Below are 14931 nucleotides of genomic sequence, written 5' to 3' on the forward strand. Positions count from 1 at the left end.
TCTTCATCAAGGGTACAATTATTCTTATAAAATTAAAATTAAAGTTAAATTAGACTCGTACTATTTTATAATAAAATTAAATATATATATTTGTAAAAAAACTTTATAAATACTTTAATTACTCTATATAATCTAAACGTTTTCAAAAGGCTAAATAAAAAAAATAAACTATTAATATTCTTCTGCATGTGAATAATTTTTTTGTCTATAAAAAATAATTTTATTATAAAATTGAGTTAATAATATTAATTATAAATATTTTAATTTTATGCTTTATATTTTTTAACATTATTATAATATGTTGACAAATTAGAATAATATATTTTTAATAAAATTATTTTTAAACGGTGAGACCATCAAATTTTCAACAAAATATCAACGAGACTGCTTAAATAATTTTATTTTGAAATAAAAATTAATATATGAAGGACACCTTTTTATTTTTAAAAATTGCATAAAAATTTAAATAAATTTAGGATGCTATTATTTTTCCAAAGCCTTTTTTTTAAGCTTGGTTAAAAGTCGAGACTTCAGATCAAAATAATCGGGTTAAGGGTCGGTGTTGCCCGAATCCTGCCGGGCATTCGCAACACCTGTAACGAGGGCGTAGGTGTTTGAGACAGAAAAGATCAACTTGGGTTTGGGCTTTTCCTGAAGGCCCATGTAGTGGAAGTATTCCGAGCACGTCTGTTTTTACTGAAAGCCCTCCGGACACCAACCACTGAACGAAGCGCAGACACCATACTCAAGCGTCAAGTAGAAAGAAATGGACTGCCCCATAAAAAGCAAAAAACAGAGTGCCTGTCATAAAACACTCGCTTTTGCCTCCCTCAACTTTCCTCTTTCTCCCTCTCTCTCTCTCTTTACTCTAGGGATTGCTGAGTACCAAAACCACGAAACTCCCAATCTCAACTCCACAACATGGATTGATAAGTGTTTTCAGCGAATTCACTCGATTCTCTGAGCAGTTTCAACTCTATCGATCAGGTAACTCTCTTTTTTCGGTCAGTTAATTATCTCATTTCTTTCGTGTTTCTTACTGTTCTCTAGATCGGGTTTGGTTGTTTCTTCGAAAGGTAGCTTCATTTCATGATTACGATGTGAAATTTCGGTAATGGAGCTTAATTGAACTTTCTACTAAGCTGAGCTACTGTGGATAATGTTTTACGAGAAATTCACTTATGTATTTGTGGGGTTGTCTCTTGTGGTTCGAGATCAGTAATTAGTGATTTGCCTTTAATCTTTGTTATTTTTTGGTTTTTTTTTTCTGATCATTTATAGTTTTTTTGTTTTGTTTTTATTTTTATATTTAGGGTGTCAGTATTTCTCTTACACAGTTCTTGCGGTCTTAGCTCAGAAACTTGGCAAATTATTGGTAAGCTCATGTCTTTACCATGCTCAAACGGAGATTACTTATTCTTGTTGAGCGTTTTTCCTATCACTTCGAGTTTCAAAATTGATATATTAAGCTGGTGTTTGTTTTCTGGAGGATGTACTTCGTATTAGTGAGTAAGTCACTGTACGAGCCAAGCTGAAGCCAAGTTTGGGGTTGTGGGTCTTAATGTCTAGAAAACCGTTATGATTTTATGCTGCTGATTAAGTTATTCAAAATTCGTAGTTATTTTCGTTTGTCTTGCAATAATTAATGATGAACATGCATATCATATTTTGTGCGATTTTGTTGCTGGAAACAATTCACACGGTTACAAATGGTAACTCTGTTAAAATATTCAAGCAGATGTGCTTTTGTAATGCATGCAAGCTTGCTCTGGTAACTAATAAGACAGAATGATAGATAATTGATAAGACAGTTTGATAGGAAGTAAACTGACATTGTAGTAATCTATTATGTCATTGTGGCTTATTACGAAAATAGAATGCAACTTTTTCTTCTAAAAAAAATTGTCATTTGTTGCTTATCAGCAGCTGGGTCCAGCTAAATATCTGGGAAGATTTGGAATGTCCTTGAAGGTGCCATTCCTCTTATGTGGAATGGACCTTTTAGGCAATGTGGAACAAGAGAAATAGGAGAGTTTTTAAGGGTATAGAATATAATTTTGATAGATTTAAAGATTCATGGTTCAATGCCCTAAGGTTTTTTTATTAGGGGTCAATAACTATATAGTGGCGAGGACCTCAGAGACCTTCTAGGCATTTTGCTTGAGTTGTAAATACTTTTTTGTACGTTGTGCACTCCTTTGGTGCTCTTTGAATATATTGTACTTTTCCTTCTCAAAAATAAAATCTTATGCCAGATGGAATTTTTTTTTTGGTAAGGAAATAATTTTTTTTTTTATATAAAAAATGTGAAGTATGTATTAACATGGTACCAAAGGAATGGGAGTACCGGCTGTGTACAAAAGCATTTACATAAAATTTAAAGTGTTAATGACATCTCCAAAATCCATATCACTAGTGATATCATGACTTACCATAATTGACCCAAATAAATGTATCCACCTATCTATTAGTTATTAGTATTACTCTCAACACTATCCAAAGTTCTCCTGTTCCTCTCTTTCCAAATAATCCAAAAAACAGTCAAAGAAATAATATTTGTCATATTTCTTTTTACATAGAAACCATCCCAAACCCAAATCTCCTTCCCGACCGAACCCGAGATAACCCAATTAATCCCTAATAAACCATAGAACTTACATCATAAGCTATAAGCAGTAGGACACCACAAAAGTAGATGGTTACACGTCTCCTCAGCCTTTAGACAGCAGTAGCATCTGTTAACAATGATCCTGCCTATGTTTTTCAATCTGTCCAGATTTAGAATTCTTTCCCAGCACGCCTCCCATGCAAAGAAAGCAATTCTTGGAGGATAATTTGATTTTTTTGGAAAAGAATAGATAGCTTCTGAGGGGTTTGAATTTGATATTCAGACAGTAAGAAAGTACAAAAGTCTTTCTTGAGCGTCTTTTATGTTTTTGTTTGAATTCTTTTCTCCATTTGATGTTTACAATAGACAGTAAGATTATCTTCATTTTATCTTCACCTGTGTTCTCTGGTAAATAGGATAATTTTTGCCAAAAATTAATAGGATTACTCCTACAGGGACTATTTCTTTCCATATTATCATAGTAATGATTGATAGAGGCTTTGATTTCTATCTCCTGAAGTTGTTATTAATACTTTGTTCTGCAACTTCCATTCTAGGTTGGAATTAGTTGAACCTAATAAGATAACCAGTCGCATTTTGACATTCCTCTATTGATTTCTGCTCTTGTTCATGTGTATTATGAATGATTATAAGATACGGAATTCCTCATTAGAAAATTTGTTATTAGCTTCCAACAATTTTTTCTTATTATCTGGGTGCCTCTTGGGTATGCTGAAATAACTTGATCATACTCAGGCTGATTGCTTTTATTGTGTTTGACTCTCTCTGTCTGCCTGAGCATTATCCTTTTTGAGTACAGAAGCTATTGTGAAATGTTGGCTCTGGCTATGTTATGGTTTAGAGATCTCCAATATATTTACTCACGGTTTACTTTCATGTTGGTGTTTAATTATGCTTTTGTACATTTACTGTGGAATGTTATATCTTCTTGGTGGACTTGTTATCTGGTCTTTTATCTTCAAATTGAAGAATTTGGAAAGAATAATTGCTTATGTTGGGCTGCTCTTGCTTTTGGATTATAATCTGTTGCTACTTCTGTGTCCATCTTTAGTACACCTTGAAGGCAGTGCATTGGCATAGCTAACTTATTTTTCACTATGTTCTCTTGCTGTATTTCTTTCAGCTTTCTGCAATGGAAGATACTAGATCAGTGGCCACACTCATAGACTCTACAACCTCTAAGATCCAAGAGCTTCAGAAAGCATTTGCTGAACTTGAAAGCCACCGTGCCATAACACTTAATCTGAAATGGAAAGAACTTGAGGAACATTTCCATGGGCTGGAGAAGTCCTTGAAGAGACGATTTCATGAATTGGAAGATCAAGAAAAGGAGTATGAAAGCAAAACAAGGAAAGCCCGGGAAATGTTAGAAAACCGGGAAGCAGCTGTTGTAGCCAAGGAACAAGCTTCTTTGGAGAGGCTTCAAGAGAAGAGAGATGCTGCTGTTTCTGTCATTACCAGTGCCTTAGAGAAGCAGGGGAAGGTATCATCTCTGGAGCCTGATGTTGTTACCTCTAACGGTGACAATGGGACCCCGACTGCTGAAGAGGATGCTCTTGATTCTGTCACTGTTGAATGTACTGTGGAATATATTAAAACCTCCCCCGAGGATGAAAATTTGGAAGTGAGATCTTATCCCCAGTTAGTGAAACTGTGCATAGAGATGGACTCAGATGGACTGCACAAATTTATATCAGAGAACCGTAAGAACCTGGCTGCCTTAAAAGAAGAAATCCCATTTGCTTTAAAGGCTGCAGCCAGTCCAGCCGGCATAGTATTGGACTCTCTTGAAGGGTTTTACCACATGGAACTGCCAAATGTTGATGGAAAGAAAGATGCGAACCTTTTGGGGCTCCGCCGAACCTGTATAATGCTGATGGAGTGCCTGAGCATTTTATTAATGAGTCTGGATCGGGCTTCTGTTGTCGCTGTAATCTCAGAAGAAATTAAGCGGAGGGCAAAGGCAATTGCTGAGGAATGGAAGCCTAAGTTGGAAGCTCTAGACATGGAAGCTAGCAATGGGAACTCTTTGGAGGCTCATGCATTTTTGCAACTCCTGGACACATTCCAAATTGCTTCTGATTTTGACGAGGAACAACTTTCCAGGTTAATTCCAATGGTCTCTCGTCGTCGGCAAACAGCTGATTTGTGTCGCTCTCTTGGGCTGTCAGAAAAAATGCCAGGTTGGTTAAGCTATTTATTTTAATGTCTGACATGGATTAGAATTTCTTTGTCATTCAGGTAAGTTACTGATTTTTGCCGGAGAAGCTACACTGACCTAAACACTATGCATGATTGAGGCTCCATCTACTGCAATGTTTTTCACTTAGCTCATCATTCTTTAGCTTCTTCCATGAGAAACTCGTGAGAGAATTACTGCTTCATGAGTTAGTGTGAAGATTGGTCTTGGATTCACACCTAAGATATGACAAGTTCACATTCCTAAAGTTGCTGAGTTGTTCAATCAAGAAAATTCCAGAATAGAATCCTCCATTCATCTACCTATCATTTTGCTATAGCAACCATATTGTGAATTTAAACTCTTGCAGCATTTGGTTAGGATCATCATTAAACTTGACATTGATTCCATGGTTTTTATGGGAGATGCATGTTACAGGTGTGGTTTCTCTTTTTGTTGGATAGATGCATTGATAATGTCGGATGATCCGATCATTCACTAGTAATACTGTTAAAGCAGGAAGTAGCCAAATTATAAGCATAAAGTCTTGCAGCATCACTAGTTACATCATCCTTGTGAAGTTTGATGTTGGCATTTTAGGATTTTTCTGGAAAAATTTATCGAGCCTCTTAAAGCAAGTGGTAGGTCGAACTTATAAGATTTGGTTGTTGAGAAAGTCAAATGCTTCCTATTCAGTCTGTCATATTTTTTCCCTAAACTTTCATAATTTTTTTTCTCTTTCTCCTTTTCATGTCATTACTTCAGGTGTAATTGAAGTTCTTGTAAATGGTGGAAGGCAAATTGATGCAGTTAACCTAGCTTTTGCATTTGAGCTCACAGAGCAATTCTCACCTGTGCCTTTACTTAAATCTTACTTAAAGGAGGCAAGGAGAGCTTCTTCACAAGGAAAGCCTGGAAATGCCTCTCCCACTGCCCAGGTGTGTTCTTTAGTTGATTTTTCAGGAGCCAGACATGAAAATGAACATGAATTATTTTGCGTCAGGATAACGTCTTAGACACGCCTGATCTTAGTTGATTATTCAGGAGGCAGACAGTCTTCAACTATGGAGCTGTCTGGTTTTAGTCAAATGGTTGAGGCTTCTTTTTTTTTTTGGGTAGAATTTAATGCTTTGCTGTTATCTGATTTCCGTCAAGTGGTTGAGGCCAAGGAAATGCTAATATTTTGCATGCCTTATGTACCACTTGATCCTTTCCCGCTGCTTGTTTTTGGTGAAGTTTCTGTACCCATTAATCTGCTAAATATTCTGTTGGTTTCGTCCTTTGTTGTATCATTTTTGCATTGAAGTACTCTTTAATCTCGACTTTTTTTAACCTACTCAAAATGTGCAACATTGAGAATCTTATTACTTTTTTTTCCAATAATAGTTTTTTTTTTTGAAAGAAAAAGTTAGAATAAAATTAAAATGACACCAGAGGGGGTACCGCTCGTATACAAAGGAATTTATAGAGACGTAAGGGTATCAATGACATCCTCAAAATCTTCATCCCTAGTAATGTCATGCCCCAATATACAAGACCCAAAATACATAAACCACTTATCTCTAAGTTTGTATCTATAAACTTCTACTCTCAAAAGCTCTATAATTTCTTTTTTCCAAATGACCCAAAAAATAGTAAGAGGAATAATCTTTACAATATTCTTTGTGGAGTGAATCCCACCCCATGCCCAAACTTCTGTCATCGCCGAACCTGAAGAGACCCAAGCAATACCCAGTAAGTTGTAAATCATACACCACAACTCATACACCACCGGGCAGCTAAGGAGGAGGTGGCAGCAAGACTCTTCTGCCTCCCTGCACATAAAACAGCGATTTGCCAGGCTTAAACCCCTTTTCTGTAATCTGTCAAGAGTCAGAATGCATTCCCGGCAAGCCTCCCAGCCAAAAAAAAGCAATTCTCGGAGGAAGATTGGCTTTCCAAATCAGATTGTGAGGGAAAGCATACCCTCTACTGGGATCCTTATCAATAATCCATTTATAATATGAAGACACAGAGAACTCTTCCTTTTTGTTCAGCCTCCAAATAGCATGGTTTGATTTATCATTGATTTGGTATTGTGCAATCAAACCCAATAACTTAAGATAATCCCCAACTTCCTAGTCATTCAGATTACGTTTAACATTAATCGACCAAGAGCAGCTGCCATTCGCCCAAGAATACGCATCCTCAACTTGCATATGTTTATCCTGTGCAATTGCATACAGACTTGGGAATCTATCTTTAAGGCAGTCCCCATCCAACCATTTATCTTACCAAGATCTGATGATATTGCCTCTGCCTAACTGCCACTTGATATATTCTTTGAAAATAGGTCACTCCGTTATGTTTTTCCACAGACCCAGACCATGGCCCCTTCTGTCTAATCTCCCTACCCCTTCAAGAGCAGCCCCACTCCGCCTAGCATCGATAACCTTTTTCCAACCTTTTTCCAAAACTTTCCATCATCCTTCATGTACCTCCATAACCACTTATCTTTAAGCGCCATATTCATTTCAACAAGAGAGCGAATACCCAAACCTCCCTCTGTTTTCGGTTTCTTAATTTCAAACCAGTTTTCCAAGTGATATTTTCTTTTTTCTTCTCCATCACCCCAAAGGAAGCGGCTTTGAATGTTTTCTAGCCTTTTAGCAATGCTACATGGAATGGTAAGAATAGACAGGTAGTAGATGGGAAGATTAGCAAGAGTACTCATTATAAGAGTAAGTCTACCACCTTTTGATAGAAACTGTCTTTTCCATCCCGCTAGTCTCGATTCAAACATTTTTACTACGGGATCCCAAGGTAGTTTATCTTTGAATTTAGCTCCCAGTGGGACCCCGAGATATTTGAGAGGCAGCTTGGCAGGCTTACAATCCAATATTTCGGCAAAACAGTCGCCTTCACTGTTGTTCCCCACCCTAACAAGTTCAGATTTTTGGAGATTAATATTAAGGCCCGACACCCCTTGGAAACACAAGAGAAAGCTCTTGAGATACAACAGACCTCTCTATTCCGGTTGGCAAAACAGAGTGTGTCATCAGCAAAAAACAAATGTGAGATCTCCATTTTGTTGTCCCCTCTACCAACAGTCATCCCTCTAATCAAACCAAGATCACGAGCCTTATACATCAGTCCATTTAAAACCTCCATGACAACAATGAACAAGAGAGGGGAAAGTGGATCCCCTTGTCTTAAGCCCCTAGACCCCCAAGATAATTTGGAAGGTCCTCCATTAATTAAGATCGCAAAAGATGTGGTACACAAACACGCTTTCATCCATATTCTCCATTTATGCCCAAAACCCAACCTTCCCAACATGTAGTCGACAAAATCCCAACAGACATGATCATATGCCTTTTCCATATCCAATTTGCAGATCAGGCCATCAATATTATTCATGACCAGCTCATCCACTACCTCATTTGCCACAAGTATTGCATCTTGAATTTGTCTCCCTTCCGCAAACGCATGTTGGCATTCATTAATTACCTCACCCAAAACACTAGCAAGCCTGGCTGCAAGTACTTTTGCAATAATTTTATAAATGCACCCCACCAAGCTTATATGTCGAAAATCATTAACATGCTTTGTCCCCTTCTTTTTGGCAATCATCACCAGGAAAGTGGCATTAAGGGACCTAACAAATTTTCCATTTTGACGGAATTCATTAGTACTTCCATGATATCATCTTTAATCACGTCCCAAAAAGCTTGGATGAAATTCATATGAAAACCATCCGGTCCCGGTGCCTTGTCACCATTGCAACTTTTTAAGGCAGCAAGTACCTCTTCCTCAGAGAAAACAGCCTCAATGTTTTTCCTGCTATCCACGCAAATACTCTTGAAAGTTAGACTGTCAAGTCTCGGCCGAATCTTGAACTCTTCATCATATAACTCTTTGAAGTAAGGCGTGGCAGCCTCTCTCATTTTGTCATTACCACTGTATTTCGCACCCTTTACCCACAACTCCTCAATGTAATTGCTGCGTCTTCGGTGGCTAGCTGAAGCACGAAAATATTTATTGTTCCTATCACCCTCTTTTAGCCATTTCTTCCTAGATTTCTGTCTCCATGTTTGTTCTTCAATTCTGTCCTGTTTGGCAAAGAACACTTTAATTTCATCCCGTCTACTTAATTCTTTTACATCCAGACCTCCACTACCTTCTTTATCATCCAAGTCCCCTAATTCCTTCAGCAGACTGCCCATATATTCCTCTTTTCTCAATTCCTCTTTTGTCCACTTTTTAATGTCATTTTTAAGCATTTTCAGTTTGTGCACGATTCTAAAAGAAGCAGTACCTGATACCTCATAACCCTTCCATTTCTCCTCCACCAGAGCCCTGAATTTTGCTTCATGCACCCACCTATTATCCAGTCTGAAGGGAACCGGACCCCACTGGATACCATCAAAGGCGAGACAAATAGGGTAGTGATCAGATATAGTCTGTTGAAGCAAGGTCTGTGTAATTCCCGAAAACTGAAGAAGAATAGAAGAAGAAATGAGGAATCTATCAATTCTGGAACAGGAAGGATTAACCCTTTGATTTGTCCAAGTCCATTGCCCACCCAACAGCAAAATATCAGCCAAATCAAGCTCCTCCACCGCTTCAACAAACTCCATTGCAGTATGAGACTCAAAGTTACCACTGCTCCTCTCATCTCTTTTCATAATTATATTGAAATCGCTACCAACCACCCAGTGGCACCCCCATTTCTTTTTACAAATATGTAATTCTTTCCATAGAAGTTCTCTCTCCTCCTTGTTTCCTCTACAGTAAATTCTAGAGAATACCCAATCCATTTCCCCCCCCCCCCCGGCTACAGCTCTTAAATAAAATGGACAGAGAGACTTCACCAATCAGAACATCCACGCAACGAACACGATCTTCATTCCACATCACCACAACCCCCCCCCGCAGCTCCTTTGGCCGAATGTTCCCCAGTTTCCAGATACTTTTAAACAAATTGCGGTCAATAGATTCCATTTTTGTTTCCTGTAGACAGATAACCGATGGTTTCCATCTCCCCTGACAGCTCTTGATTACTGACCTCTTCTTGTTGTCATTCATTCCCCTCACATTCCAAGACACAATTTTGTCAATCATTAAGACTAACGTCTGTTATGTGCTTCCTCAATCTCCCCTTCCTTCTTCCTCCCATCATAATTTACCACAAATTCTAATCTTTTCAGCTCTCTCAGAATACCTCCCTCGGCTTTTTTCTTTCCTTTGTCCCCTTTTCTTCCATCTTTTTTCTCTCAACACGCCTTTTATATATTTCGGAAAAGAAAACAAATACTTGATCTTCCATCCCATCTAGTGAAACACTCATCATCTTGCTGAATTTACAGATATTGTGTAAGACCCAACTCGAGCTGCTTTCATCTACTTGCCATACTGGTGCCTCAGACTGTAAGAACACATTGATTGCTTTCTCTTTCTCGGTCACTATTTGGGCATCCAAGGCCTGAGCCTCCTCTTCTAACACAACAAGTGCCTGCTCATTGCCGTTAGGGTTTTTCCCTTCCTCTAAAAACTCCATGTCCTCAATCTTGTTTTCCGACAACTCATCCGCCATCCCCTTGAGTAAACTTGCATCATGTTCATCGAATAGTCGCACAAGCACCGGCTCTTCTCCGTTGATTGCTTCTTCACCGACCATCTCGGGTCCACCTTCCTTACACTGCATGATCTCTACTGGAACATCTGTCGAGGCTTGCACCCCTTTTGAAACCAAGGACTCACCACACACATTTTTACTAGCAACGGGCCTCCAAATAGGCATAAGAGTGTCTTTCTTCCTTCTTGACCCATCCGCCTTCAAATCCGATACCACAATACTTTTACCCTTCTCTTCTTGTGAATACCGTGTCTCATACCCAACAACCCAAGAGGAGTTGGGCCAGGGCCATTAAAACCATAGCTCCTTTGATCTCCCATCCAAGGCTTTCGCGAGCCGAGTCAGGTGATCAGCCTGCTTCCTTCCACACAAACTTCATGGATCTAGTTTGCCTTACTCGTGAGTCTGTTTTCCTCGTAGTGTTAAGCCCCGCCGCATAACTTCAGCCTCCTCCCAGCACTTTGGAATATTGGATCACTGCTTCACAATATGGACAACTAAAGTAGAACGTACGATGTTCGTCTCGAATTAAGGTCCTTCCACTTGACACAACCACCTTCCTCTCTGAACATTTTTTGGAGTCCAGATTGACAAACTTTTGGTCCGCCAACTCAAAGGCAGCCACCATGAAGAGCCACCAGCCGCTACCCTGATACTCATCCGGGATAAAGATGTCCTTCGTCTTCCTTTCCCATGATTCTAAAATAAGTAGATACACACCCCTCCTATTCTTTCCAAACGATATCCACAGATCTCGGTTGTGGCCTTGAAAATGTTTCGCCCATGGTGTTTTGATGTTGTACCATTAAAATTCTTCAAATGCCTTCGACAACCAATCAACTTCCACCTTTCCCAGAGATATTGAAGTTCAGAAACCTCTCCCGTTCTCGCAAATTCGCAGTCCATCCATTTTCCTTCCCTCGCTTACCAAATCAAAAGTTTTATTCTCAATTACCAAGAATCTCTGGTCATTCCGGACTCCCATGTTTACTTCTTTTGTTCGCTTTAAGACCCCCATGTATCTCGCTAAACAAGTGAGGATTGGTCGGCCATTATGGCCGACCCAAGACGCCCTGAGCTTATTCCCGAGTGTTTGAAAAGGATTAAAACAATAAGAAAACTGATAGAAAGAAAGGATCTGTTTTGGAAAGTTTAGGCAGAAATGAAGAATAGAGAGAAGTTTTTAGAAAGAGAAGTTTTAGAGAGAAGTTCTTACATATGCTCGTTGTTTTCCAATAATAATAGTATATACACGAGCATATAATGTAAAATTATCTTAATGAGTATAGTGTTTTTCCTCTGGTTGAAACTTAGTGTTTTGTTAATATTTAGGATCAGTAACTATTCTTTGTGTTTCACCTATTTCCTAGTTTTCTAGTAAACCTTGAATTGTTGATTGATAGTTCCCTATTTGCAATTAACGAACACTGGACTTCAAGAATTCTTTTGTTACCATAATTTTCCTTGAACTTTCTAGGTAAAGAAAGTCAGTACTGACCTTATGAGTATTATTCTATAGTCAAGCTTCAAGAAGGTTTGGTTGCTCTATGATTTGCTCTTTATGCATCTGGTGGTACTCTTTATACTGTTTTTGTTATTGCACAGAGAATGTGTATGAATAATTTATCCAGGAAATGGTAATCGGATGTCGTAGCTGCTTCTCAGTACTTATTGATAGTTATTCTTTTCTTTACAAGCTTAAGAATTAGGGCCTTTCTTCGGTGTAGAGTCCACTCTTCATCCGGATTGGCATAACTAGATTGGTCATAGTTGCACATGCCATGTGTAACTTGTTTTTCTTTTTCTTTTTTCTTTTTTTTGGGGTGGGGGGGGAGAGAAGGGAGGAGTAGTTGGCAAAATTAAAGAATGTGTTGAAAGAATTTGCTTCTGTTGTCAAGAGCAGGACTAATGTAGGTTATAGTCTTTTTACCTATTGCATTTCTTCTCATAAGAGTTCCAACTGTAAATCACTAATTTTCTGAACTTCTAATTTGGTGCTCCATGGTGTTTGCTCCACAATTTAATTTTTTTGTGACAGATTAATAAGTTAATTTAATTTCTTGTGTCATAGAATGATGTCAGCGAAAGGGAGCTGACTGCCCTCAAGGCTGTGATTAAGTGCATTGAAGAGCATAATCTTGAGGAGCAGTATCCCGTTGACCCCCTTCAGAAAAAGGTTCTCCAGCTAGAGAAAGCCAAGGCAGATAAGAAAAGGGCAACAGAAGCTGCTAAGCCTCAACCCAAGAGACCTCGTGCAAATGGTGCAGGATATGGGCCTCGTGTTACTAATGTTGTTGCTGACAAGACATTCTATCCTAGAGTCACTGATAGCCATAGGTACCCACAGTACGTTTATGACAGACCTTTTGTTTACCCTGGACCTGCGGACAACCATGGCCCCTCCCTTTTGGGGTCGGCTACTTACAGTTTCACTCCCAGTCATGGCAACTACTTTGGAAATGGCTACCAGTACCAGGCCCCTTATCTTCACTAATTAGGCAAGACGGCAGACAGGTGACTATGATGTTCTCATTTTAACTGTTAGCCTTAACCCTCCTGGATGTTTCAGTGTATGAAATGAATTTAGTATTTTGAAAAAAAAAAAAAGACTCAGAAAAAAAATTGCCTTGTTAATTTTAATCTGTTGTACGAGAAGACCTTTTGATCCTCTAATATATGCACTCTGTTTTAGTATGTATATGCTAAATTGAAGATATTGTTGCTTTTATGTATATTTGTCCAGACATTATCTTTTTACTTGTTAGAACTATGTTCTTCACGTATTTCTCTTTCAATCAAAATGGAAATTAGAATTATGTGAATGAAGCTGTTACTGGGTAATACTGGGGTGGAAGACATTAAGCAGGGTTGGCGTAAGATTTATCTCTCTGCTGTTGGCGCATTTACAGCTCTGGTGGAGGATGGCGGAGGACTTTTGTACCAATAACAATGGAGTTGAAGTTTACGTTGAAAGAAAGTACCAATTATTTACAATTATATATTTTGAGATTTCACAAAACATTTTTAACAAAAAAAAACTAAAACTTTAACAAAAAAATTTGAATCTCAATTTAACAACTGAAATGGAAAGTTAAATTTGAAGCTAGTAGAGTTTAGAAGGAAGGGAAAGTAATAACAAACTAAAACACCATGAATTGTGTCGATGAACATTGACATATGTTCTTTCATTTCATTTCATACTATTTTGCTTGAAGGAGCAACAAGGTGTTTAATCAAACAAAATATTCAACATCAAAAGATCATACAAGATTTTTCAGATGCTTGAACCGGTTCAGCTCCTATTACAAGATTTTTTTTCAAAGTATTTCTTCATCCACTACAAGACTTCTTACAACAATAACGGATTCCCCTGTTGCTTTTCTCCAACTGTTACTTTTGAAATCGTCAATTACTCATGGCCTGTGATGCTAATAATGATCTATAAAAGGATGCTTCAGTAGCATATCAGCACTCCATCGAGCTTGGGGCTTCAGTGCAAAACACTTCCTCAAGAAATCCTTCCCCATTCTTGTCAAGTTCTCTGGTATTTTGGGCGTTTCGTTCAGCAAAACAAGCTGATCCCACATCGCCTTAGTTGTCTTATGCGGCCAGCACGACTCCCCGCTTACCATTTCAACTATAATACAACCCAGCGACCATAGGTCAAGCGCCGGCTTAATCTCTCCCAACTTCAGTGACTCCGGCGACATGTACCGAGGAGTGCCTCGAAAATGATGCTTCCACTTCCCGTCGTCTACCTCTCCTGGCTCCTTGGCTACTCCAAAATCAGCGAGCTTAAGCTCGGGGATTTCGTCCTTGTCGTCGGCTGCAAAAACAAGAATATTGTGGGGCTTGAGATCGCAGTGGACGATGCCTTTCCTGTGGATGCAAGAAAGGCCTTGCAGAATCATCTTGGTAAATTGCCTGACATCAATTTCCGGTATCTTTCCCCCGTAAGTTTTCTGCTGCAAGTCCAGGAGGGAACCCATGGGTGCGAATTCCAGGAACACGCTGTAATGGCCTTCGTCTTGAAGGAATATCCAGTCATCGCCGTGGCACTGGACAATTCTTTGATAGCCTTTGAACTGAGACAGAATACCACATTCTTTGCGAAGAACGATGGTGCCTTTTGGTAAGGCAGTCTTCACTGCATACAAGTTGCATACTGAGTTTGTTGTGACCATCACCAAGTGCACAACGCCATAACCACCTCGACCAAGCTGCTTAATCCACCTCATGCTCACGCTCGATTGACACCTTTCACTCGCAGACATTCTTTGGTTTTCATGAAACAGAGAGTTTTGATGAACAAGAGCCATTCTTCTGCTATGTTTGAAAGCAAAGTGAGTTGGAGAAAGTGAGACGGCAATGTGTATATATAATGGATGAATTTTTCCATGTCCGATGAGGAAATAGATTATCACTCCTATCCTGATCAGGTGAAGGAACTGAAGCTTATTACGGAAACTGAAGCTTATGAGGGAAACCGGGTTTCCATCTACGATA

The 14931-nt window shown here is 38.8% G+C and overlaps 2 protein-coding genes across 3 annotated transcripts; one reads left to right on the forward strand and one right to left on the reverse strand.

The window, feature by feature from the left end:
- The first annotated feature begins 745 nt into the window (after positions 1-745).
- Positions 746-13157, forward strand: LOC110821868 (FRIGIDA-like protein). Of its 2 annotated transcripts, XM_022051842.2 has the most exons (5): positions 746-987; positions 1314-1375; positions 3753-4812; positions 5574-5746; positions 12497-13157. In XM_022051842.2, the coding sequence occupies exons 3-5, from the start codon at positions 3762-3764 to the stop codon at positions 12917-12919; spliced, it is 1647 nt and encodes a 548-aa protein (XP_021907534.1). In that variant the 5' UTR covers positions 746-987; positions 1314-1375; positions 3753-3761; the 3' UTR covers positions 12920-13157. The 2 variants fall into 2 exon arrangements, with proteins under 2 accessions (XP_021907534.1, XP_021907533.1); XM_022051841.2 differs by lacking the exon at positions 1314-1375 and having other exon boundaries at positions 799-987.
- A 423-nt stretch (positions 13158-13580) lies between these two features.
- Positions 13581-14744, reverse strand: LOC110821604 (mitogen-activated protein kinase kinase kinase 20-like). Its single transcript, XM_022051504.2, has one exon. The coding sequence runs from the start codon at positions 14742-14744 to the stop codon at positions 13854-13856; it is 891 nt and encodes a 296-aa protein (XP_021907196.1). The 3' UTR covers positions 13581-13853.
- Positions 14745-14931: the final 187 nt, after the last annotated feature.

This window comes from Carica papaya, chromosome 3 (genome assembly GCF_054855325.1).
Source record: "Carica papaya isolate Zhongbai chromosome 3, ASM5485532v1, whole genome shotgun sequence".
NCBI lineage: Eukaryota > Viridiplantae > Streptophyta > Magnoliopsida > Brassicales > Caricaceae > Carica > Carica papaya.